Genomic DNA, 27,271 nt, shown 5'->3' with positions numbered 1-27,271 from the left:
AAAGAGCGGATAATGGAAGGAGGCCTACGGTTCCTCTCCACCCCCCTTTCATGGGGATGGTGGATGGAGGCTCCCCCAACCCTGCACCGTCCCTTGTATCCCTGGCACTTATGGGGTAAGTGCAGACGGCGTGCGCCCCTGCCTCTGGGTATGGCCTTAGGGGTCGGTATTTTTTATAGCGGTCACCTTTTCTTGGGGGCTCCTTAGCGGCACAATCATTGCGGAGCGCCGCGATTCTCTTTCCCGCGGGTGCGTGCCGGCCGAGGCTGAAAATTTAGTCCCCGGCTTCGGCCCTTTGCTAGGCCGCACTCCGGTAGGCTCCGCCCACTCCACGCATCACTTTTGCGGCGCCGCCCACGCTTCTGGCTCTTCTCGCTCCCTGCGAGACTTCACTTCAGGGTCTCGGCAACCATCTTCCTGCAGCACGCAGCGCCGGCCGGCCTTCCCACTCACTCCCACGGAGGATCTTCCTTCTCCACTCGATTGCGGGACACAGGACAGGGTAAGGAGACAGCTTTATCGGCTTCCCTGCAGCGATACCCCTCAGCTTCCCTCAGCTTCCTCATAGCAGCTCTGTGCATTCATTGGGGTACAACATGTCCCAGTCAAGGGGTAAAAAGGTCACTAAGGTTCATACCACCTTTTTCTCTGCTTGTACCACCTGCCAGGCTCCTCTTCCCAAGCCTCAGAGCTCCCCGTTCTGCCCATCCTGTGATGCCCAATGTGCCCAGGAGCCCTCCGCCGCTACCGACCCCAGTGCTCCTAGTCCCCCTGAGTGGGCCATGTCGCTTTCCCAGTCCGTGGCCTCGCTAGCTAAGGCGATTGAATCCCTTCATGACCCCTCTGGGGAGCGGGGCGTTCGTTTACCTGGGTTAAGAGACCCCTCTATGACGGGGGAATCGTCGGCCAGCAGGGGCCGCTCTCACCCACAGGAGGTTCGGACATCCGCAAAACGGATCCGCACTAACTCTCCCGATCATTCACCGCGCCATTCAGCCTCCAATAGCTCCACTTCTCGCTCACCCTCTCCAAGGGCTAGAAGCGATCACGACTCTGAGTACGAGTCTGAAGCCTCCATGGACCCGGATTCTCCGGAGTGCCGTTCAACTGTTGACTCCCTCATTGAGGCTGTCAGTCATACACTAAAGGTTGATGATGACCCTAATTCAGCTCCGGATCATGCTATTTCCTTCACTAGAAACAAGCGATCCCATAAGGTGTTCGCCTCCCATCCGGATTTTCTAGAGATAGTTAAGAGACACAGGGAGCGACCGGATAAACGCTTTACGGGCAAAAAGGCTCTGGAATCTAAATATCCTTTTTCCTCAGAGCTGGTAAAGGATTGGACAGAGCCACCGCTGGTGGATCCTCCGGTGTCGCGTTTGGCTACCCAAACGCTGTTATCAGTATCTGACGGGGCATCGATTAAAAGTCCCACAGAGCGCCAGCTAGATACCTTGGCGCGATCAGTGTATGAAGCCTCAGGTTCCTCCCTATCTCCTTCCTTCGCTGCGGCCTGGGTCGCCAAAGCTATCGTTTCCTGGGCAGATACTCTGGCACATTCCTTTCAGGACCACGCTCTCCCAGCTGAAGCTGCGGACCTTACCAAACAAATTGCTATGGCAGCAGATTATGTGATGTACGCGTCTCTGGACGCAGCAGACTGTGCGGCAACAGTGGCTTCAAACGCTGTCACCATCAGGAGAGCTATTTGGCTTGGAGAGTGGCGGGCGGATTCATCCTCTTAAAAGTCTCTGATTTCTCTCCCCTTTCAGGGCGGACGCCTATTTGGAGAAAAATTAGACCAACTTATTTCCGATTCTACAGGAGGAAAAAGCAAGTTTCTCCCTCAACACAGACCAAGAGCTGCTTTTCAGCGCCAACAGTATTTTCGTTTTCGCCCCTTTCGAGGCGGCCCTTTCTGGTCCAATTCCGCTGCATCGTCTAGATGCACAGACAGGGACTCTCGGCCTTCTTACAAACCGAATCCGTCATGGAGAGGAAGACCTAGACAACCCAGAACCAGAGGTTCTAGACCTGCCAGATTCCCTTCACAATGACTCGGGGAGTATTCCAGTCGACACCACCAAGGTAGGCGGACGCCTGCTTCTTTTTCGTCATGCCTGGCTTTCCGTCATCCCCGACGAATGGGTCAGAGACTTGGTGTCGTCTGGTTACAAAATAGAATTTTCCGTCTCACCTCCAGCTCGCTTTTTTCCCTCTCGTCTCCCAAGTTCAAGAGCTCAGTCACGCGCTTTCCATTACGCCATCGATTCCCTCCGCCAGAACGGGGTCATCGTCCCGGTTCCGGAGCACGAGAGATTCAAAGGTTTCTATTCGAACCTCTTCGTCGTACCAAAAAAGGACGGGTCTGTGCGTCCCATCTTGGACTTGAAACTCCTAAACAAGCACGTAAAAGTACGACATTTTCGGATGGAGTCTCTTCGGTCGGTCATTTCCTCTTTGGAGCGAGACGAGTTCCTAGCATCGATAGACATCAGAGATGCTTACCTTCACATCCCAATCTTCCCGCCACATCAAAGATTCCTGCGCTTCGCCATCCGAGAAGACCATTTTCAATTCACGGCCTTGCCCTTCGGTCTTGCCACAGCACCCAGGGTGTTCACGAAGGTCATGGCGGCGGTCATGGCTATTCTGCACTCCCGAGGAGTGGTCGTGTTGCCATACTTAGACGACCTTCTGGTCAAAGGTCCATCTTTTCATGCCTGCGAAGCAAGCGTCCGCATTACGTTGGATTCCCTTTCACGTCTTGGCTGGTTAATCAACCTGGACAAATCCTCCCCAGTTCCAGCTCGCAAGATCTCTTTCCTGGGGATGATCGCAGACACGTCCAAGGGACTGATCTTTCTTCCTCGGCCCAAGCGCTTCAACAGGGAGCCAGGACGCTTTCCCGCCCTCGCCCGCAGTCCATTCGGTTTGCCATGAAGAACCTGGGGACGATGGTAGCCTCAATGGAAGCGATTCCCTTCGCCCAACTGCATCTCCGTCCTTTACAACAGGCTCTTCTGGACAACTGGGACAGGAGTCCCTTTACCCTAGACCGCCCATGCCCTCTGTCCCCACGGACCAGGCAGGCGCTCATGTGGTGGACTTAGGAGTCAACTCTCCACCAGGGGAGGTCCTTTCTTCCGATCCATTGGCTAGTGGTGACCACAGACGCCAGTCTTCTCGGCTGGGGAGCGGTGTTTCTCCACCACACCGCCCAAGGGCGTTGGTCGATGCGGGAGTCGAAACTTCCCATAAACATTCTGGAGATCCGTGCCATCAGGTTTGCCCTGATACGTTTTCACCCTCTGCTAGCGGGTCGCCCAGTCCGAATTCAGTCGGACAACGTCACAGCTGTGGCGTACATAAACCATCAAGGGGGTACCCGCAGCAGGGCAGCGATGCAGGAGGTCTCACACATCCTCCGTTGGGCCGAGGACAACCACTCCACCATTTCCGTGGTACATATTCCGGGTGTCGAGAACTGGGCGGCGGACTTCCTCAGCCGTCAGGGTCTCGCCTCGGGAGAATGGGAGCTCCATCCAGAGGTTTTTCGCCAAATCTGCCTTCGCTGGGGGACTCTAGACGTGGATCTGATGGCATCCAGGCTCAACGCCAAAGTCCCCAACTTCTTAGCGCGTTCTCGGGATCCCCTGGCCGTCGGAGTGGATGCTCTGATATTCCCATGGCACCGGTTCCGATTCCCGTACGTGTTCCCCCCTCTTCCTCTGTTACCGAAGGTGATCCGAAAAATCAAGATAGAGGGGATCCCGGTGATCCTTGTCGCCCCGGATTGGCCGCGTCGCGCATGGTATGCGGAACTGGTGCATCTCGTATCCGACGTTCCCTGGCGGTTACCAGACCGCCCAGATCTACTGCGTCAAGGACCGATCTACCATCAGAACTCAGGGGCCCTACGTTTAACGGCGTGGCTGTTGAAACCTTGATCCTAACTCAAGCAGGTTTCTCCCAGCAGGTCATTTCCACCATGATCAGAGCTCGCAAGACGTCTTCCGCTCGCATCTACCATCGCACCTGGAAAACCTTCTTCTCTTTGTGCTGACTCCGCGGTCGTCGTCCTCCTCTCGTTTTCTCTATTCCCTTCATTCTGGAATTTCTCCAGTCCGGCTTGGATTCCGGCCTAGCCCTCAGTTCCCTCAAGGGCCAGATTTCAGCGCTGTCGGTATTGTTCCAGCGTAAGATCGCTACTAACTCGCAAGTCAGGACCTTCATTCAGGGGGTTTCCCACATGGTTCCCCCTTACAGAATGCCACTAGAGACCTGGGATCTCAACTTGGTCCTGAGCGTCCTTCAGGAACCTCCGTTTGAACCTTTGCAAGATGTCCCACTATCTATTCTCTCTTGGAAGGTGGCCTTCCTTGTGGCAATTACGTCTATCAGGCGCGTCTTGGAGTTGGCCGCTCTTTCCTGTCGGGCACCCTTCCTTTCCTTCCACCAGGATAAAGTAGTCTTACGCCCTTCTCCCGCGTTTCTCCCCAAGGTGGTATCATCTTTTCACCTCAATGAAGATATTATTCTTCCCTCCTTCTGTCCACAGCAAAAACATAGGGTCGAGAAGGCTCTTCACACTTTGGACGTAGTACGGGCTCTCAGGAGGTACGTCTCTAGGACTGCCTCTTTCCGTAAATCGGATTCCCTCTTTATCCTCCATGAGGGTCACAGGAAGGGTTCAGCCGCATCTAAGACTACGATAGCCAGATGGATCCGATCGGCTATCCAAGAAGCTTATCGGGTCAGGGGCAGGCCTATCCCAGCGGGGGTTAGAGCTCACTCTACTCGGTCAGTCGGTGCTTCCTGGGCCATTCGGCACCAGGCGTTGGCGGAGCAGGTTTGCAAGGCCGCAACATGGTCTAGCCTGCATACCTTCACAAAGCACTACAATGTTCACACTCATTCTTCTGCGGATGCGGCCCTTGGCAGACGTATTCTGCAGGCGGCCGTTGTGCATTTATAAGTCAGATGGTACACAGAGTTATTTGGTTGTATTGTTACCCACCCAGGGACTGCTTTGGGACGTCCCATGGTCCTGTGTCCCCCAATGTGGCGAAGGAGAAATAGGGATTTTTGTGTGTACTCACCGTAAAATCCTTTTCTACGAGCCACTCATTGGGGGACACAGCACCCACCCTGTTAGCCTTACGGCTTGTTACCTTCTTTTTGATCCTTGACCTTTTCTGACATGTTATACTCTAATGTTATGTATTATATTGTTATTAATCTCCTACTGCTTTTGCACTGAACTGGGTCTCTGGAAGCCAGCATGAGGGTGTATACTGCAGGGGAGGAGCTAACCTTTTTTGTCTCAACTTAGTGTCAGCCTCCTAGTGACAGCAGCATAACACCCATGGTCCTGTGTCCCCCAATGAGTGGCTCGGAGAAAAGGATTTTACGGTGAGTACACACAAAAATCCCTATTTTTATCCTCTAAAACAGACACACGGAAATGCACAAGAGCCTCATTATTATTCTTTACTCCTTTCCTGACATCTGCTGTACATGTATGGTGCATGTTGGACTCAGGTGCTTGGAGTAGGCTCAGGAGCTGAGCCAGCTCTCTATACCAGGCGGTTCCAGTGGTATTACACAGCTGTCCTCTGTCTGTAAAAGCAACGATCGGAGCCAAGGTTGCCAACAGTCCAGTTATTCCAGGAAAGTCTTAAAAAATAGGGCATGCTTTTTTTTTTCCCCCCCCCCCGTCCGTAAAAAAAACTTAGTTGCATCCATAATTTTTTGGGAACTTGAGAAGCTTAAGATTTTATTAGGACTGTAATCATCATCATGTTACAGTGAATGCAGCTGATGTCGTCTTAGGCTACTTTCACACTTGCGTCGGTACGGGTCTGTCGCTATGCGTTGGGCCGATGTACCGACGCACGTTGTGAAATTTGTGCACGACGTGGGCAGCGGATGCAGTTTTTCAGCACATTCGCTGCCCATTCTGAAGTCCGGGGAGGAGGGGGCGGAGTTTCGGCCGCGCATGTGCGGTAGAAAATGACGGAAGTGACGGACATAAAAAAACGTTCACTTGAACGTTTTTTCGTGCCGACGGTCCGCCAAAACACGACGGATCCGTTGCACGACAGATGCGATGTGTGGCCATCCTTCGTGATCCGTTGCTAATACAAGTCTATGGGCAAAAAACGTATTTTGCGAGCACATTTGCAGGATCCGTTTTTTGCCCAAAACGACGGATTTAAAAAACGCAAGTGTGAAATTAGCCTTATCAAAATTATTGGTTGCAGACCGGCTTGGATTGGCCCGCAGGAAAATAGGAAAATTTTCCAGTGGGCCCCTAAGGCCTCTTTCACACTTCCCTCTTTCAGCTCTCGTCACAATCCGTCGATTTTTAAGAGTGCAGGATCCTGCAAAAAAAATGTGCAGGATCCTGCATTTTCCCATAGACTTGGATTAGTGACTGATGGCCATCCGTTTCATCTGTCTTTTCACTGGATCCTGCGTAAAAAAAACGGTCCGTCAGGCAGAGAAAACGTTCAGAGGAATGTTTTTTCTGCACGTCGGAAAATCGCTCAGCGACGCATCCTGTGCGGCCCGTCACTGGCTACAATGGAAGCCTATGGGCGCAGGATGTGTCGCTGCCTGTGAAAAGCAGAAATCCAGAGATGGATCCCGTCTTTTCCAACTGAGCATGCATGGAAGGGAAATTCTCTCTCGCTTGCTCCCTTTCTCTTTTTGCTATTGATGCTGCCTATGCAGCATCAATAGTAACAAGATATAATGTTAAAAAAAAATAAAAAATCGCAGTATTCTCACCTACCGGCGTTCCCGAGCACCGTCACCGATGCTCCCGGCAGCTACGCCGCCCCAGCTAGCATTCCTAGTAATACATTGTGAAATCTCGCGAGAAGTCGCGGTTTCGCGAGACCGCGACTTCTCGCGAGATTTCTCAATGTATTACTAGGAACACTAGCTGCCGGGAGCATCGCTGCATGGGACGCCGGTAGGTGAGAATACGCCCAGTGCACACGTTTTCCACAATCTGCACAGGATCCGTCATTTCAACGTCTTGACGGATCCTGTGCAGATTTGGAAGACAGAAGTGTGAAAGAAGCCTAAGCAAGAGCAAGCCACTTCCCTCCCAACATGAGCAGTAGTTGGCCAATACATTAATTCACTGTGTACAAACAAAAGCAGGATCTCCTCATTCATTCAACAAACTACTTGGTTTGCTTTTATATAGAAGCCGTAGCAAATTTGTGAAAGACGGTAATATAATATTTGCATGAAGCTAATCAGAGCGGCACCCCCCCAAGTCAATGTTACTGGTGGGCCTTTGCAACCCCAATTTGACACCTGATGAAGACTTGTATCACCAATAATCATGACGATTTATTATGGTTTTCCGATGTGTCTGTAAAAAAATATTGTCTGTCTGTGATTGTGATGAGCCGTCCAGAAAAAAAAAATCAAGTTGGCAACTATGATCTCTGCTTTTAACCCTTTAAGTGCCGTTGTCAATCCCTGACAGTGGCATGTAAGGCGTGTTCTGCCACTCTAGGCGCCCATCGTCTTCCCCTTTTGACGTGATCGTAGGGTGCCGATGGGCTGGGAGCCTGCTGACGGCCCACATGACAGCCATATTGGTACTTCTGTGAAGATCGCTAGAGGCTGGACCTTATAGAAGACCATAATTTTAGCTATATACTGTAATACATGTATGTATATTATATTGTGTGTATGTTACTTGCATGTCTTTTATTGCATAGCGAGCTTGACCCTTTTTTCCTTGTAGGAGACTCAGGAGTACACGAGGAATGTTGTCCGGTATTGCCTTGAAGCACTTCAGGATTGGTTTGATGCCATAAACTTTGTGGATGAGGTAGGTTTGGCGTGTAGGATAATTTTGTGTTTACCGCCATCCTGTGTGAGATTTCATGAACTCTTAGATTTCCATTTTCTAAATTTTGCGTTTTCTAAGGCCTCATTCAGACATAAGTGTTTTTTCTTGTGTGCATGGACTTGTCTGGGTATTTTTTGTTCTCTGACTCAGGTGAAAAGCAGACATGTCGCCATGATTTTTTTTTTTTGGCAGATGCATGATCCACAAAACAAAATTAAACATTGTGACCAGCCCCATAGACTATAATGGTACGTGTTCTATCGGAGAAAAACGGATATAATGTATGCATGAAGAATGATCGTCTGAATGAGGCCTTAGCTTTTTGTATTTGTACATTGCTCATCCTACTTATTGCTCACTTTGTTAAAACCTGTTTGTTAATTTTGCTTACAACGGCTGTATTGACAATTGAAGAAATAATACAATTATTAGAGAATGATACATTGTCTGTAGGAAACAATGTCGTGGGGGAATGACCTTTGCAATACTTTTTTGGCATCAACAAGTTGCAAAATTTGGCACATTGGTGTATTGGCTCAAATATGTTTGCATTTACATTCTTAAAAAAAAGCTGCTTTCTGGGATAAAGATGGATGTGGATGCATAGGACTAATACATATATAAGTGATTACTGCAACTAAAGTATTGAGATATTAAAGCCCTGAATTTTTGCCTTTAACTGATATCATGCCAAAATTGTAGGTGCAGCACTTTGTCAAGGATTAGCATTGAAGGTTTGTCTTCCTGTTCCTATTGGGTAGATTTACTAATCATGTGAAATTTTTAGACTGTCTAAAAACGTGCCACAATTTTCTAAGAGGCTTGTTCTGATTGATAAATCTTGTGCATCTTTTGACTCTCTAAAACAAAACGTCTTGTGCTGAAAGGAGTTCTTGCAGTGTTTTTTTTTGTTGTCTGCAGGCAAACTTGCTCCCTTGGCAGTAGAGGCATTGCTTACAAAAATTGGGGTTTTTTTTTTGCTTTTTTGTTGTTGTTGTTCACATGTGTGGTTTGTCTACTCCTACATGCAAAAACGACACAACTGGCATTCTGCAGATTTAATAAATGCAGCTTTTCAATTCTGTTAAGAAAAAAAAAACCAAGCAGGTGCATGAGATTTCTGAAATCTCGTAGCATTTGATGCTATAAAAAGCAGTTTTTAATTTGCATTAAAAAAGCTGAAAAAAAAAGCTGAAAAAAACACAATGTGTGGGCATAGCCTTGGGGAATGGTGGTAGGAAACTAAGTTGTAAGTGGCATCAGGAGGAAAGATATAATTTCTGCTTCGTATAAGAGCAGTGATAAATATACAGTGTCTCACACTGTCTGTAATATCTGTGAGCGCTGTCCTCAGATTCTCCATTGTAGATATATGAGAAGCTACTCCAGCCTGGAGAAACCTATCACACGCAGGAGGCAGGGGAATGTGCAGCCCCCAGTCAGTACAGGATGGGCTGCAGGAACTTTATCACCCCTCTCACCAGTCCAAAATCATACATCACAGTAAGAGGGTTGAACAGTTACATATGTTATAACCACCTGCACATAATAGAGTTGTTTGTCAATTTTGTGACTGGCATCTGGATTGCAGAATGTTATGGTCCAAGTCTTATGAATATGAATATATAGACACAAATTGACAGGTTGTTCCACAAAAGACACTTGTCGCTTGTCCACAGGATAGGAGGAGATGTTTGAATGGAGGCGATGGTTGTGCCAATCCAACATATGTCTATAGAAGGGATGGAGACCGCTGACAACAGGCTTCTGTGTTTCCATCGACCCTGTAGGTGTTGACTGGAGTGTCGCGAAGTATGCTCAATCACCGCCATATGCATATACTGAAGGACATGGGCTTTTTCCAGACGCAGGGACCCCTTCTGCACTGTGTGCGATTTTGAACTAACCCAATTCAGATATTTGTTGCTCAAGGGGTTATCCCACAAATAAAGTACCATTTCCCTTGTCTAAGGCACAGATGTAGGTATAAATGTTTTGGGTTTTTTTCTAAAATCTTTTGTGACTGTTCCGAATTACATGTTCTGAGATTGTAGAGCTCACTGCTATGTTCATATGTTATGCACGGTTGTAAGTTTCTGCATTTATAAACTTATAAAATTGTTACTCTTTTCCCAGCCTGCTCCGAATCAAGTTACCTTCCATTTGCCTCTGCATCGCTACTACGCCATGTTTTTAAGCAAGGTACGTACGTTGTTTGCAGTGTGTATTCTTGGAGCACTACTTCTGCTGGCCGCAAGTTGTTTGCCACAACTCTACTCCATATCTTTTTTTTTTTTCCTTTGCCCAGTGCTTTATAAGAACATTTGATGGTCAGCAATATCATTATTTTATGTTACATGATTCAAATCAGTAGGAGGTGGATGTGTAGTAACCTGCAACTGCCACGATCAGACGACGGAGCGGCTCCGCAGTCGAGCAGTTCTGGGCAGTGGCTTCCGACACAGCAAACTCCTACTACAAGCTGGGCCTCGTGCAAAGCTGCAACCATTATTATACTTATCTTGTGTTCAGTGTGCAACCCTTTTATTACTGATACAATGCACAATGCAGTCAGTTGGGTAACATTCTCCTGGCATTTGCCAAACCCAGGTTCTTCCATCACATGCAGATAGAGAAGTGCGATCTGTTACTGCACAAAACACGTTTTTCCAGAGTCCAGTGGTGGCGACTTCACACCACCCCATCCGACGCTAGGCATTGTGCTTGGTGATGTACGGCTGCATACAGCTGCTTGGCCATAAAGCTCCAGGCAGGGGTGTAGTTTTTACGCTGATAGTAATACCAGTGGAGGTCAGGTATTGGAGGAAGCAGAGCGTTGGTGACTTTTCTGCCCTCTGCTCCTCAGCCCTAGGTGACCCCGCTTTGTAGCATTACGGGGTCCCCATTCTTGGCTGAGTTGCTGCGGTTCCTTTCACTTCTCCATAATGTCGCGCACAGGTGATGGGGGAAGAAATGTCATGAACGCACTTGTTACATCAGTGGCTCTTTGTACAGGACCGCGCTACTAGTATCAGTGAGCTCCAAACCACCAGCCATTCCGTCACATGTTAGTAAATGTAGATGCTCTGGCGGGGGGCCGGAGGTTAGACGCTGGGGGGCCGGAGGTTAGACGCTGGGGGGCCGGAGGTTAGACGCTGGGGGGCCGGAGGTTAGACGCTGGGGGGCTGGAGGTTAGACACTGGGGGGCTGGAGATTAAACTCTGTAGGGCCGCAGTTTAGACGCTGAGGGCCTGAATGAAGAGCCCAGATTCGTTAAGACACGTCTCTCCATACTTTGGTCCATGTAGTGTGTGTCATATGCCCTCCGGCAGCTTTAATGGTGGCGACTCTCCCGATGGACATCTTGGTGTCTCCTTCAGTATTGTCCCAGAGATAAGGGGAGATTTCTCAAATCCTAGTGTAACCATAATGCGGAGGAGTTCCTGTAGCATCAGTCAGGATCCTGCTTCCTTATTCCTATGTTATATTTGTGGCAGCCGTCTGGGTTTCTGTTGCATTGATGGACTCGGCTCCTCCGCTGTCTGCTATCCATTTTCTGTGTCCATTTTCCTTTTTCTGAATGGACATCGAAGTAGTGAAGAGATATTAAATCTGCGGCTCTCGGTGGAGTTCAGCTACAGATGTGTTCTCAGTGTTGGGTATGTGGAGGATGTGAGCCATGGCCCCTAGTATCATCTTACTAATGATGCACATGACGTCTTCTGTTATCTCCTATTAGTCACATGTAGATAAAATTACTAATTTTTCTCTTTTCTCCGGCAGGCTGTGAAGTGTCAGGAGATAGATTTGGATTCTATTTTGCCCGACCAGGAAATGCTGATGAAACTGATGGTTCACCCACTGTTAATCCAGGTATGGAGCCTGTGACGTGCGGGTGTCATGCTGCTTCTCATGTGTCTCATAATCATCACGGTGATCATAGACATTTGCTGGCAGATCACACAGGTTTTGTGGTAACCTGGTATCATCGTAGAATGATGGGTGTTTAATTCTACGGTGTTATAGAGAAAATTTGGCTTGAAGATTTGGTGGGTAGACCATAGCTGGAGACGAGACTAGTCCACCACAGTCACTGGCAGACTTCTCGCAGCGCTGCTCTAGGTGATTGACAGGTCTCTTTCATAGCGAGAGACCTGTCAATCATCTGAAGTGGCGCTGGGACTAGTCTGGTCTATTCCTTTGATCCCTGGCCAGATCTTCCAGGTATACTTTCTCTGAAGCAACTCAACGCAGGCTCAGATTCATACTACCTGTGGTTCCTCAGTTATTGATGTTTTGGTTTTTTTTTTTCCATTTTTGTAAGAAGTTGCAAATTGTTCACAAGTGGAAGTTTGCCTATAAGATGTAGTACAAGCGCTAATAAATCCTAAAAATGTTGCTGTGTTTGTTCCATCCCTTCACCTACGTGCTGTAGACATCGTCACCATTTCCAGTCATCCGATCTTGTCCTGGTTTTGTTCTAGGCCAGCCTGTCTGAAGTTCACAGCAATATGTGGGTACGGAACGGCCTTCAAATCAAAGGACAAGCGATGACCTACGTACAGTCACATTTCTGTAATTCCATGATTGACCCAGACATCTACCTGTTACAGGTGAGTTCTCAGTCACACTTTCCCGTCCTGCTGTTCTGATACTTCCATTACTACTGCAAAATTTCCCAATCCTCTTACTTCTTTTTCTTTTTTTTCTGATTCAGGTTTGTGCATCCAAACTAGACCCAGACTACTTTATTTCATCAGTTTTTGAAAGGTAAGATTGTGAAATGGATCATGACATGCCACTTCTGAAAATGAAAAACATGGATGTTTTTTCTCAAGAAACAATGCCACGCTTTTCTAAAAGTCATGTCTAGCATTGCAGCATGGCGCCACTAGGGTATGTTCACACTCGGCTTTTTTTTTTCATATGAATTTTAGTGTTAAAGTGTTATCCACATGAAATGTATTCCGAAAGCACCTCCAATTGATTTACATTGGACAGCTGGACTTCCGTTCATAATTCATTGTGTTCCTCCTTTTTTATGCTTTTTCAAAATACCCTTTGCATAAGATTCCTAGTGTAGTGTTTTTCTTTGTGTACTTGAGGGGTGGGGTTTGGGAGAAATGTCATTTGAAATCATGCTCCAAATTTGGGCACTAAATTTTAATAGAAGCAAAAAAAAATAAATACAAAAACACGCCATGCCCAAAGCTTCACTCGACATACCAAAAACACTGCAACATTTTTCATTTGGGAAAAAAAGGCTCTTATGAATTTTGACATTGCAGAAAGTAAAAAACACAGGGAGCAACCAGCCATGTTTTTCTCTACTTGGAGAACTCCTTTTAAAGGAGCGTTCCCGTCAGATTTCAAGGAAAAATCTTCCTTGTGAAAACCTTATCTAAGAGCAGTTTGTGAACATGTGTGCATGTATATATTCAATATTCGACGTGACTGCCCTTTGCCTTTAAAGCCACATCAATTCTTCCAGGTACACCCATTTTTTTTAGGACAGGTCCAGATTGTAGAGGACCCCTGTGCAAATACTGTATATGGGCCCCTGTTAGCCCATCACTGAGCACATAATCATTTCTCTCTAACAATCTACTTTGAAGGTCACTAGCTGATGCCTTTCTCTATCGTTTCATTGAGGGACACAGGAAGCCATGGCTGTGGCTGCTGCCACTGGGAGGCTAACAACTATGCACAAAAAAATTAGCTCCTCCTATTGGGTGACTTGTATGTCCACCCCGTGGGCTGTATTTCTCAGCATTGGGGACACCATTAGTCCTGACCAATTCCCCAGCTCATTTTATTAGAATACAGCTGTAAACTTAAAAGGAGCCTCCACCATGCTTCACTGTTTCCTGCAGACACTCTCATTACTGAACCCATCTTCAGCCCTCTGACGACAACCTGCAATCTTTTACAGCCATAGATTTCACATTTTGATTAATCAGTCAAAAGCTCCTGCTGCCATTTTTCTGCACCCTGGTTTGTGCTTTTGTGGATAATTGAGTCACTTGGCCTTGTTTTCATGTCAAAGTTGTGCTGTTTATTTGCCACTTCTGGCCAGACTTGGCAATACATAACGTGGGTGTAGCTGGGTATCACTGGTTGCTGCCAGGTCTGAACTGATGGCACTGCTGGACATCTTCCGATGTCGATGTGAAGTAAGCAGGATGTGTCTTTCAAGCTGTACTAAGATTCCTTGGCCAAACACTGTGTGTACTGTCCTCAATGTTGCCCATTTCTTGGTGCTTCATCAAAGAGCTTGAGCAATGCATCATGAAAACTTGGCCTGCTTTGAAATCTTTTGCCTGGGAGACAGTTTGCTGATAGAGTATAACTACCTTGTTTCCTGTTGCTGTCCTTAGTCTTGCCATAGTGTAGTATGACTGATGACATGAAACGGTCTTCCACAACCTCACCTTTTGTAGCTGATTTTTCTCCTACGCCTCATTGGGGGACACAGGACCATGGGTGTTATGCTGCTGCCACTAGGAGAACACTAAGTAGACAGAAAGATTAACTCCTCCTCTGCAGTATACACCCCTTCACTGGATACAATTTCAACCAGTTCTTGCTTAGTGTCTGTAGGAGGCACTTGGGTCTGACCCTCAGACCCCGATTTTCTTATTTTAATTTTTTATTTTAATTTTTAATTTTCTGTAAATTTTTATTTTTTATCTAACGGAGTGAAGGGGGCGACGGACTTCTCTTTTATAGGGTCCGCTCTCCCCCGAATCAGCAACAGGCGAGCACGGCGAGTATACCTCCCCGTCCCTCTCCTGCGACGTTTGGAGCACGCCGATTTTGGGGCGACGGTTCCCTACTTGGTTCCGATCTCCCTTCCCCCCCTGCAAAACGGCGAGCACATAGAGCCTGGCTCTCATGTTCCTCTCCGGGACCCGACAGACAAGGCCCACATTATATGGCGTTTGCACACTTCCATCTGGAAGAAGAATCCTCTCCATTCACCAAGGTGCATGGATTGAGAGCGTACACTCACTGTGTCAAGGGGACCTGCGCATCTGGAGGCTGTGAGTACATACTCCCCCCTCCCCCTCCCTCTCCTCCACGCTCCGGAGCTCTTCAGGAGGATGTTCTTGCGGCATGAGGTACGGTCCGGGTCCCTGGGGAGAGTCGCCGCCAGCCAGGGGTCAGCGGCGGTTAGCGACGCTCCATCGCGGCCGACACCGCGCATCGCCGGGCAGGCCCATAAAATTTAGTCCCCGGCTTTCCAGCCGGACTAGGCCGCAGTGATTAGATCCGCCCACGGCCGTAACTCCGCCCCCTAGATCGGCGCTTCTCGTTTGGAATGAGAAGCGCTCTGCAGATCTCGGGGGCCATATTCTTTCTTTCCCTGCAAGGAGCCCACGCGTCCACAGGACTCCAGAAAACCGCCACGGCTGCATTCCTCCCCAGGGACACAGGCACAGGACCGTGGGTAAGCTGCTTCAAGAAGGCTTAACCCCTTCCCTGCGTATACTGCCCGCTCTGTCCCTAAGGCACTATGTCTCAATCCAAGGAGACAAAAAAGGGTAACAAGAAGCACACATTGTTTTTCACTGTATGTGCCACTTGCAATACGGCCCTGCCCCGAGCCCACACTAGCCCTTTGTGTGCAGATTGCGTCGCGCCCTCTGTGCAGCCGCCCCTTGCCGACGCCGGTACCGTCGCCGATGCCACAGCCGTCGACCCGGTAGAGCCTAGCCCCCCTGAGTGGGCAACCTCTCTGTCACGATCTGTGGCTTCCCTAGCCAGGGCAATTGACTCCCTCCGGGGCCCCCCTCCAGGTCAGGCCGTGGAGGATTCAGACGACGGTATGGATTCTTCTACCAGCAGGGGGCGTACCCGGTCACTTTCTACCCGGGGCTCGAGAAAACGTGTTCACGTTTCATCCCCTGACCATGAGCTAGCGGGCCCCTCAGTACCTGCAAGCTCTGCTTCCAGGTCCCCTTCTCCAAACTCGAATGACTCTGAATATTAGTCCGACATTTCCTATGTTCAGGACCCCCCCTCTTCCCAAGAGTCTCTCGACTCTCTCATTGAGGCGGTAAACCAGACCCTGAAGGTGACTGAGGACTCCGCATCAGAACCCGAACATGTGGTGTCTTTCAAAAGAACTAAACGTGTTAAAAAGGTTTTTGTCACTCACCCTCACTTTAAGGAGATTGTACAAAACCATAGGGATCGCCCAGATAAACGTTTCATGGGACAAAAGTCCATCGAGGCTAAATATCCTTTTTCTCGGGAATTAGTCAAAGACTGGCTGCAGTCTCCCTCGGTGGACCCTGCTGTGTCACACCTCGCGTCCAAGACCATCCTGTCTCTTTCGGATGGTTCCTCCGTTAAGAACCCCTCCGATCGCCAGATTGATTATCTGGCTCGTTCCGCCTTCGAGGCCACAGGAGCGTCACTCTTCCCGTCCTTCGCCGCCTCTTGGGTGGCTAAGGCTATGGTCTCTTGGACCGAGACTCTTTCCTCTAACATCCAAGCCAGTGATTTACCTCCAGAAGCCAGCATCCTGGTTAACCAGATAGCGCAGGCCGGAGACTTCATAGTCAACGCCTCTATGGACGCAGCCAATTGCGCTGCACAAGCAGCCGCCAATGCAATCTCCATCAGGAGAGCCCTGTGGCTCAGGGATTGGCGAGCAGATTCGGCCTCTAAACGTTCTCTAACAGCCCTGCCTTACCAGGCTGGTCGATTATTTGGGGAAAAATTGGACCAAATGATCTCGGATGCTACCGGAGGGAAAAGTAAATTTCTCCCCCAGCAAAGGCCTACCCGGTCCTTTCGGTACCAGCAGCAACCGCCATTTCGGCCTTTTCGGCCCAATACCAACTGGTCTTCTACATCCTCTACCCCCGCATCAGGACGAGGTTCGCGCGGTGGCCGAGGCACCCAGGTCTCTTACAGACCTAATCGTAACTGGAGACCTAGGCCTAAACCTCCCGGGTCTAAGGGATCCGCATCCCATGGATCCTCCGCCCAATGACTCCTTGCATCATCCGGTGGACTCCAACAAAGTAGGCGGACGTCTACTCTTGTTCCGTCAAGCCTGGCTCTCAGTCGTTTCCGACGAGTGGGTCAGAGAACTGGTGTCCACCGGATACAAAATAGAATTTTCACCCCCCCCCCCTACCCGCTTCTTCCGGTCTTGCCCTCAAAGGTCAAAGGCCACAGCGTTTCTCCAGGCAATACGGGCACTTCAAAGGGACGGAGTCATCATTCCGGTCCCCCTAGAACAAAGATTCAAGGGTTTCTATTCGAATCTGTTTGTGGTCCCAAAGAAGGACGGATCAATACGTCCGATCCTAGACCTGAAGCTACTAAACAGATTCATAAAAATCCGACACTTCAGGATGGAATCCCTCCGTTCTGTGGTCGCGTCTATGGAAAAGGGAGAATTCCTGGCATCCATAGACATCAAGGATGCCTACCTGCACATACCGATCTTCCCTCCGCATCAGCAGTTCCTTCGCTTCGCCTTTTGCGGGGAACACTTCCAATTTGTGGCCTTGCCCTTCGGTCTCGCCACCGCTCCCAGAGTTTTCACGAAGGTCATGGCGGCTGCCATGGCCATTCTTCATTCCAGGGGAGTGGTGGTGATTCCGTACTTGGACGACCTACTGATAAAGGGTCCTTCCTACCCAGCGTGCGAAGAGTCCGTCGTTCTCACGGTGGATACTCTTTCTCGTTTGGGATGGAAGATAAACTTCGAAAAATCTTTTCCAATTCCGGCTCAAAAAATCTCCTTCCTGGGGATGATACTGGACACTTCCCGCGGTCTGGTCATACTCCCTCAAGACAAGGCTTTGGCCTTGCAGCAGGGAGCCCAGCGCCTTTTTCGGCCAGTATCCCACTCCATTCGTGCCAGCATGCGAGTTCTCGGGCAGATGGTAGCGGCCATGGAAGCTGTCCCATTTGCGCAGTTTCACCTCCGTCCCCTGCAGCATGCGCTACTGTCGGCTTGGGACGGCAACCCGTCCTCCCTCGACCGTCGATTCATCCTGTCCCTTCGGGTCAGGAGGACCCCCAGGTGGTGGACGCTGAAGTCCTCCCTAACCCAGGGAAGGTCCTTTCTCCCAGTACGGTGGCTGGTGGTGACCACCGATGCCAGTCTCATAGGCTGGGGAGCGGTCTTCAACCATCACACAGCCCAGGGGCGGTGGTCCATTCAAGAGTCTCGCCTGGCCATCAATATCCTCGAGATTCGAGCTATCAGGCTAGCATTGTTCCACTTTCACCGACTTCTGGCAGGTCATCCAGTCAGAATCCAGTCCGACAACGCCACGGCCGTGGCATACATCAACCGTCAGGGCGGAACTCGCAGCAGGATGGCCATGCTCGAGGTGTCTCACATCCTCCATTGGGCGGAGTCGAACCATTCGCCCATCTCGGCGATCCACATTCCAGGTGTGGAAAATTGGGCGGCGGACTTCCTCAGCCGCCAGGGCATCGCCTCCGGAGAGTGGTCCCTCCACCCGGAGGTCTTCCAGCAGATTTGCCATCGCTGGGGGACCCCGGATGTGGATCTCATGGCTTCCAGGATGAACAACAAGGTTCCTCAGTTCCTTGCTCGGTCCCTCGACCCACGGGCCCTCGGAGTAGACGCCCTGGTCCTGCCTTGGCGCCAATTCCGCCTCCCGTACATTTTTCCTCCTCTTCCCCTGCTACCGAGGGTCATCAAAAAGATCAGGGCAGAGGGGGTACCAGTGATTCTCGTCGCGCCAGACTGGCCGCGTCGGGCATGGTACGCCGAACTGGTTCAGCTGGTGGCCGACGTCCCCTGGCGTCTTCCAGATCGCGCGGATCTTCTTTCACAGGGCCCGATTTACCATCAGAACTCAAGGGCCCTGTCTTTAACGGCCTGGCCGTTGAGTCCTGGATTCTAGGCCAAGCGGGGTTCTCTCCCAGGGTGTCCTCCACCATGATCAGAGCTAGGAAACCGGTTTCCATGCGTAGTTACCACCGTACCTGGCGAATTTTTTTCTCATGGTGCGATACACAGGGACGATCTCCTCTAGTATTCTCTATTCCTTCCATACTGGAGTTTCTTCAGTCCGGACTAGAGTCGGGACTTGCCCTTAGCTCCCTAAAGGGTCAGGTTTCGGCATTGTCAGTCCTCTTCCAGCGGAAGATTGCCAATAGGTTGCCGGTGAAGACCTTCTTCCAGGGAGTTTCCCGTGTGGCGCCTCCCTACAAGGCACCCTTGGATCCGTGGGATCTCAACTTAGTTCTCGGAGCTCTTCAGGAGACTCCCTTCGAACCGCTACAGGACGTTTCCTTGACCTTCCTTTCTTGGAAGGTAGTCTTCCTAGTAGCCGTCACGTCCATCAGAAGGGTCTCAGAGTTGGCTGCGCTCTCCTGCCGCCCTCCCTTTCTAATTTTTCATCCGGACAAGGCGGTATTGAGGACCTCTCCCACCTTTTTGCCCAAGGTCGTCTCCTCCTTCCACCTCAATGAGGAGATTGTTCTGCCTTCGTTCTGTCCGGCACCTGTCCATCGCATCGAAAAGGCTCTACACACTCTTGATGTGGTGAGGGCTCTTCGTCGGTACGTCTCAAGGACGGCTCCCTTCCGCACGTCAGACGTCCTGTTTGTACTTCCAGAGGGGCCCAGGAAGGGTTCTCCTGCTTCAAAAGCTACTCTGGCAAAATGGATTTGGTCAGCCATTCAAGAATCCTATCGTGTCAAAGGTGTTCCTATCCCAGCTGGGATCAAGGCCCATTCTACTCGGTCGGTGGGCGCCTCGTGGGCCATTCGGCACCAGGCGTCAGCGCAGCAGGTCTGCAAGGCTGCGACGTGGTCCAGTTTGCACACTTTTACCAAGCATTACCACATTCATTCTATCTCTTCTGCAGACGCCGCCCTTGGCAGGCGCATTCTGCAAGCGGCAGTTCCTTAAGCCGTAGGCCAGTGGTACATGGGGTATTAGCATATTGCTTCCCACCCAGGGACTGCTTTTGTACGTCCCATGGTCCTGTGTCCCCCAATGAGGCGTAGGAGAAAAGGAGATTTTTGTTTACTTACCGTAAAATCTTTTTCTCCGAGCCACTCATTGGGGGACACAGCACCCACCCTGTTAGCCTGTTTTTGGCTTGTTGTTACTTCTTTGGTTTTGACATAGTTGTCTTTGTTCATGCTCCTACTGCTTTACTACCGAACTGGTTGAAATTGTATCCAGTGAAGGGGTGTATACTGCAGAGGAGGAGTTAATCTTTCTGTCTACTTAGTGTCCTCCTAGTGGCAGCAGCATAACACCCATGGTCCTGTGTCCCCCAATGAGTGGCTCGGAGAAAAAGATTTTACGGTAAGTAAACAAAAATCTCCTTTTTTTCCATTCCTCACCCAGTTTTTGTACAACAAAATTAAATAAGGCAGCACTCTGTAAAGCCAAAACTTGCAAACATGGAGTATGAAAATTGAATTGCATTACTGCTCTAGAAATATGAAAAATTGAGAAAGTATAGCGCATAAATTGGCCAATTCATGTGTACCTGGTAGCCACGATAAGGTATTTCTTGTTTACCAGGACCTATCATTGCCATCCTCACTTAAAATAAAGTCTTTATCTGTATAGGAAACTGAGAGTCCTCTCATGGACTAAAAATCTACATCTCTGTGGAGGGGTAGGGTCCTGTCTTGATTAAAAACAGCTGAAGTTAAAATGCGGAGTGCTCAGTCGGAAGGCTAATGAATACAAATATAACAAAAAAATGACCGTCACATCTAAACATAGACTAAATGTGAGCAGGTGCTGAACCTAGAGTCACCAACTCATATACAATAAAATAAGGCACCCAGTTTTAATCCTTTTACACAGTTGTTTATGTCAGTCAACAACTGTGTTTAAATCTACAGAAGAGAATGCTGATCATTATCACGTTTGGTATGATATACATCTGACCATAATCCTACAAAATCCCTGACTTTGTGCGAGTTTAGCTAGAAGAAGTGATGCTATTTTGAAGGCAAAGACCGGTCACCAAATATGGATTTTATTTTCATTTTGATTTCTCTTTACTTCATTCCATTTGCATTTTGTTAATTGATAAAATATAAACCATTAACACTTCTACTTTTGAGAGCATTCTTACGTTGCAGCATTTTTCCCACAGTTGCTGAGAACTTTTGCCCATTACTGTATGTGAATATATAATTATTTTTAGCCCAATTTCTAACCTAACTTCTAAATTTGTACAATTCTGGTTTCAATTGAATTTATTGCCGTCCGTTTCAAACGTCTCTCTTTTTCTCTAAGGTTCAAGGTTGTGGACCTTTTAACAATGGCCTCCCAACACCAGAACTTAGTCCTTGAGTCCGATCATGAAAGGTCGATGCTTGAAGGAGCGCTGACATTTCTGGTTATCCTGTTAAGTCTCCGCTTACATTTGGGTAAGTTGTCCTGGAATCATTTAGACTTTTAGACCTTCTAACCACTTACTACTACCTTTTAACATATTAGTTTCTTAAAGGGATTGTCCAGGATTAGAAAAACATGGCTGCTTTCTTCCAGAAATGGCGCCATACCTGTTCATGGTCAGCTCGGCCACGTTCACTCCATTCATCCTGCAGTGAGAAGTTTGATTACATCGGTGGTCTTCCATTCTGTTTGCCGTTCCATTTTGTCTTGTGCTTTGGCAGGAAAATTGGAGCGCCACACTCTGCGTCATGCGGTCTTTAAAAGGAATCGTCAGCTGATTGACTGCCCAAACCGTGGACCGCATAAATAAGAGCCTGGCTCCATGATTGCAGCCTGGTATATTTTCGTTTGAAGTGCTCCAGCGTTTCAGAGAAAGTATACTTCGAAGATCCAGCCGGGGACCATAGCCAGAGACGAGAATAGTCTGGCTGTGCCCCTGGCCGGCTCTTCCCAGCGCTGCTGTAGGTGATTGACAGGTCTGTCGTTTGTGTGCACACAGGGAGATGCCTGCCAATTTCTTGCAGCGGCGTTCTACATATATTTTCTCTGTGACGCTACGGTATTTCAGAGAAAGTATACTTTAAAGATCCAGCCGGGGATCAGAGCCAGAGACCAGACTTGTCCGGCTCTGCCCAGCGCCCCTACCTGCATGGCATTGACAGGTCTGTTGTTTGTGTGAGACCTGCCACTTTCTTGCAGCTGAGCTCTACATATATTTTCTTTCAGATGCTTCAGTGTTTCAGATATAACTATACCTGGCTGCGCTGGGGATCAGTGGGAGTCCCAGTGTGATCAATTATCTATCACCTATCCTTTGGATAAGGGGTAAATGTCAATTGTGGGGAAACCCTTTAAGGCTCTTTTGGGGGCAGAAGTAAGAGCTGCATAAAGTAGGGCTGTACTTTTTTTTTTGTATAATATTAGGATGCCTTTATTTCACACTTAAAAGTTAGACCGGCTCAAGGTTAAATATTATCTGTTATTCGGTCCTAACTTAACCTTAACCTTTGTGTTTCTGCTTTTAGGAATGACTGACGACGAGATCCTCCGAGCAGAGATGATCGCACAGTTATGTATGAATGACCGCACTCACAGCTCGCTGCTCGATCTTATATCCTTTCACACTTGGTACTGGATTTGTCTGAGTATATCGTTTCTCTTCGCTTTCAGGAGATAAGTTACTTGCTGTAGCTCACAATATCTTTTGGTTAATCTGATGCGTCCCATTTTTGATAAAAGGTTGTATTTTTATTGCAGTCAGCTTTAAAAACACAAAACAAAACAAAAAAAAAAAACATAATTTATTAAGATAAGTGACATTAAGGTTTTTAGAATTAAATATTACTATTGATATCTTCTGAATTGAATTTGGGTCAGTTTCTTAACAAAATCTCCTCTTAAGCTTATTGTAGTACATTTTTGGGAGTTATGACTTGGGGAGTTACTAATTAGGAATCCTCTATTGGGGCGGTATGCAATCTCTGTGTTAAGGGCGTTGTCTAGTACTTTTATATTGAAGGCCAATCCTTAAAGAGAACCTGTCAGCAGGATTGTGCTCAGTAACCTACAGACAGTGTCAGGTCGGCGCCGCTATACTGATTACTTGGATACCTGGTGATGAAATCCGTCTTGTGGTTGTTTAATCTTTATTTTCAGTTTTGAGTTAATGATCTGCTCATGCTCCAGGGCGGCCTGTGGGGGTCTTCTTGTGGTGCTCTGATTAGGTATTCACCAGTATGGCTTCTGACAGGTCACTGATCCCTCACTGACTTGCCCCCGTATTTTATATACTAAATATAATATTTATTGAGAAAAAAAAAAAAATACACATTCATCAGGCGCCAACGCTGCAGCATGATTGCATCTATAAAATGCATTTAATTATTTTATTTAGTGATATACATTTATTCTGAAAAGAAAAAAATGTCTTAAAATGGCGCCGGCCACATCTACACAGTAGCAGCTATCGGCGATCTCTAGATGCTACAGCTCAGGCGCGGCCGGCGCCATCATGGTGGATACATATTTTTTTTTTCCTCTAGCAAAATGGCACTGGTGGCACCTGCTTGCTGAATGTGATTTTTTTTTTTTTTCCATATGTATTTTATTCATTATGTAAACTGAAAATAAAGATTACACAACAACCACAAGACGGATTTCATCACCAGGTATCATTGTAATCCGTATAACGTACACCGACCTGACACTGTTTGTGGGTTACTGAGCACAATCCTGCTGACAGGTTCCCTTTAAGACTTCAGCAATATTAGATAGTGGGGATGCAATTGCCGGCCCTCACAACCATCAGCTGCTCCTGACGCCGCCTGATCTGTTCAGTTGTAGAACAGCCCCCTATATAGTGGTTGATGCAGGTACTGCAGAGTCACACAGAGGCAATTTTGCAATACCCGCCCGCGGCCACTGTACAGTTGATGGCGCTGTGGAGCTCCGCACCTAATCTCATCGGGGCAGCACCTGGAACAGCTGATCTGCGGCGGTACCAGGTGTTACAACCCCACCTATCTAATATATTGTTAGGTCATCAATATTAAAGTACTGAAAAACCCCTTTAATTTGAATGCCACGTCACAGTGCAACACTGACAGGAGGTACCTGGCTGCGTCTACCAGCGATTGGAGAATTTTATGTAGGTTATAGCTATTTTATTTATTTATTTTAAAGGGAACTTGTTATATTGCACTTGCCAGCTGCATATTATAGTGTAGGTGCTGAACAGAGTAATATATGGGTTTGTTGGATAAGATTTAGTATAAATGGTCATAAAGAGACCAGTGATTGACAGCTATTTCTGTGTACATTTATACAGGGATTGCTGACAGTCACTGATTAGGACCGCCCACTGGCTCCTATAAAAAGTAGGACCACCCACTGGACTCCTATAAAAAGTAGGACCACCCACTGGACTCTTGTTTAAAAAGAGGAGGGATTATAAAAAATAAAATACAAGTTACATTGAATGTTTCCCCACAAATTGATATATGAATCTGCTGAGCTCCTCCGGCCCGATCACTTTCCCCACAGATTGCGTGGCATTGCAATGCTGACAGGTTCCCTTTGATTGTGAGAATGTACATTTCTTTTCCTGAGCTTCTAGCTCACATTCCAGAAAGCCCTAATCCCAAGAGCGGCATAATGCCGGGAAGCTGCAGCTTTGAGTCTGTGCTGTCGGCAGTCGCTGACTTTAAAGCTCCTGTATTTGAGCCCGGAGGATCCATGCAGCAGGGGATGTACACGCCAAAGGGTGAGTGTTGCCTGGGATTATGTCGCAGTTTAGGACTCTTCTTCTGGGGTAAAGGTACCTTAGTCAGGTCCCTGAAAAATACAGAAGTGGTGCATATGTTTCTGTTATACTTTTCCTCTGATTGTTCCACTCCTGGTTTTGGCTTACAAATACTGATGTAAAGTATTGACCAAATACTGAACGTGTGATCGTGGCCAAAAAGGAGAAATGTGTTTGTGTTTTTTTTGTGCACATTGCGTGTTACTTTTTATATAGGGCTGAACTTCTCTATAATATGTCAAAAACACCAGTTCGGGTCAGGAGACCTGCGGCTGTGTCGTACTTGGACAGTGATTTGCAGAGATGTGACCTTGGCCTTACAGTCACTGTAGTCAGTATGGAGCCGAGATTTATGTGAAATCCTATTATATTCAGCTTCCTTGTCTTCTACACATTCACCACTTGGGGGAGCCAGTACTCTGCTCCCTTGGTCTCTACACCCCCAGTTATTACGGTAAAATAGCCCGAAGATTCAGGGTTTAGGCCGATGATTCATGAAACGACTCATTGCGCGCTGCCCGGGATCCGCGTAAATACCAGTCTGGTGGAGCAGAACTGATGAGCTGATATTTTTTATGTCTCTTCTTGAGATTGTCATTGCCTCCGTCATTGCCTACATCGCAAGGGTTCAATTCTCGTCACGTTTGTTGATCACGCTAGAATTTGTAGCCAAGATGGCCAAACAAAGGAGATGTTACGTGTGTATCCTGAGACATGCATTACATGGAGAAGGCTTTAAAAGAAATGCTCCTTTGCCTTATAGCTCGTCTGCAGTCGATGACCCTGGTTTAAAGGGGTTGTCTCATCCCAGACCATCACTTCCATATGGGATCGGCTGCCACGATCACTCGCCCATGATGTGGCAGTCAGATACATGCCGAGTAGCTATCCATTCTAGCTCATAGAGGGGGGTCCTAAGCTGATATTTAGTAAATGAGATCATCTCTGAATCCAGAATTACAGCTGCAGTCCTGCTATCCGCCGAGTATATACCTTCTCTGAATAAAGGGATGCACTTATGTACATCTATAAGCTCCAGGTACTTTTTCAGCAATTATAGGGGTTGTCCGGTATTTTTATAATGATGGACCAATCTTTAAGATATGGTATCAGATCAGTAGGGGTCCCGACACCCAGTGCCCCCCAACTCCCAGTGCCCCCCACCTAGTGATTCCGGGCCAGACGTAAACTAAAAGCACAGCTCCATACACTGTTTAGTGGCCATTCTTGGGTATCTGGAATGCTGTAGATAAGCCCCCGATGTATCCTGAAAGATGAGAAAAAGAGGTTAGATTATACTCACCAAGGGCTGCTCCCGGTCCGATGGGTGTCGCGGTCCGGTCCGGGGCCTCCCATCTTCATTCCATGACGTCCTCTTCTGGTCTTCATGCTGCGGTTCTGGCGCAGGCATACTTTGTCTGTCCTGTTGAGGGCAGAGCAAAGTACTGCAGTGCACAGGCGCCGGGAAAGGTCAGAGAGGCCCTGGACTGCGACGCCCATCAGACCGAACCGCAGCGGGACCGTCCCTGGGTGAGTATAATCTAACCTCTTTTTCCTCATCTTTCAGGTAACATCGGGGGCTTATCTACAGCATTCCAGAATGCTGTATATAAGCCCCTGATGCTGGTGGGCTTAGCTCACCTTCGATTTTGGGGGTGACAGGTTCCCTTTAAAGAGCTTGGTGAGAGTCCAACACCCAACACTGCCATGTTCCAGCTGAAATCCTGTGTGATAAGGTTGTGTCTCATGAGAAAGAAAATAGGTGGACTGTAAACATCACGGAATTATAGAACATTCCGTATTCTACAACGCTCTTAACTCACTGTCTGAGCAAAATCAACGTGATTTTTATTTTTATTATTTATAATATAATTAATATATATCATTTTTTTTTTTTTTTTTTTTTTTTTAATTTTATTCATGTATACTATACTCTTGCATGTATCTAATTTTGCCACTGGCTATAATTACATCTATTAACTAGCTTACAGTCCCCGTTGCTGTGAATAGGCAGATGACCTTTAAACCTAAACAGCTGCTCAGGGGTTAAGAGCGTTTTCTCGAGCACATAACTTAGGAACATTTGCCTCCGGGATACAAGGTCAGTTCTCCAAGCAGCGGCTCCTCCAGGGCATTGTAGCACAAAATACAGTGTTTTTTGTTGTGTTTTTGTTTTTTTCATTCTGCATTGACTTGACCTTTTGGGTGGCCCCGATCTCTGTGATTCCGCACCTCGGAAGGTTGTAACGTCTCCTGTTCTAGGGCCGGATCCGTGCGTTGTTTTATGCTGTTTTGTAAAGATGAAGGTACTAAGCAGTGCAAAGTGTGAGATCTGATTTGGCTAGTTGAAAGGCTCTGGACTAGGGGTAAAGTTTCTGATTGTGGGAAGTGACAAGCCGAGCCTGGCATGTCAGAATAAGGAGACTTCTAGTCCATGCATTTTCCTCTGGGAAATTTTAAATATGCAAATTCTTTTCAGAGAGAAAGAAGACTAGAACTCGATATTGCCCCTTAGACTGCAATCCAGACCCTCTAATTTAGCCAAATCAGATCTCATACTTTGCCTTGACGAGGGTCAACACCCCCAAACACAGTGTCTGCAAGTTCAGATTCTGGTTTGGCTATTATCCTAAGTAATGTGACAAGTCTC

The 27,271-nt window shown here is 47.9% G+C and overlaps 1 protein-coding gene across 2 annotated transcripts in view; it reads left to right on the top strand.

The window, feature by feature from the left end:
• Positions 1 to 27,271, top strand: part of UBR3 (ubiquitin protein ligase E3 component n-recognin 3) — a 169,056-nt gene that overhangs the window by 45,872 nt on the left and 95,913 nt on the right. For both annotated transcript variants that reach the window (XM_077272745.1, XM_077272744.1), the window contains exons 11-18: positions 7,778 to 7,864; positions 10,022 to 10,087; positions 11,669 to 11,758; positions 12,370 to 12,498; positions 12,603 to 12,655; positions 21,159 to 21,292; positions 22,346 to 22,433; positions 24,443 to 24,582. In XM_077272745.1, coding sequence (XP_077128860.1) covers positions 7,778 to 7,864; positions 10,022 to 10,087; positions 11,669 to 11,758; positions 12,370 to 12,498; positions 12,603 to 12,655; positions 21,159 to 21,292; positions 22,346 to 22,433; positions 24,443 to 24,582 — 787 coding nt within the window. The remainder of the gene's footprint in view (positions 1 to 7,777; positions 7,865 to 10,021; positions 10,088 to 11,668; positions 11,759 to 12,369; positions 12,499 to 12,602; positions 12,656 to 21,158; positions 21,293 to 22,345; positions 22,434 to 24,442; positions 24,583 to 27,271) is intronic.

The sequence above is a fragment of the Ranitomeya variabilis genome, chromosome 7 (genome assembly GCF_051348905.1).
Source record: "Ranitomeya variabilis isolate aRanVar5 chromosome 7, aRanVar5.hap1, whole genome shotgun sequence".
In the NCBI taxonomy this organism is placed as follows: Eukaryota; Metazoa; Chordata; class Amphibia; order Anura; family Dendrobatidae; genus Ranitomeya; species Ranitomeya variabilis.
The sequence above is the reverse complement of the archived record's forward strand: the minus strand, read 5'-3'. Positions and strand labels throughout refer to the sequence as shown.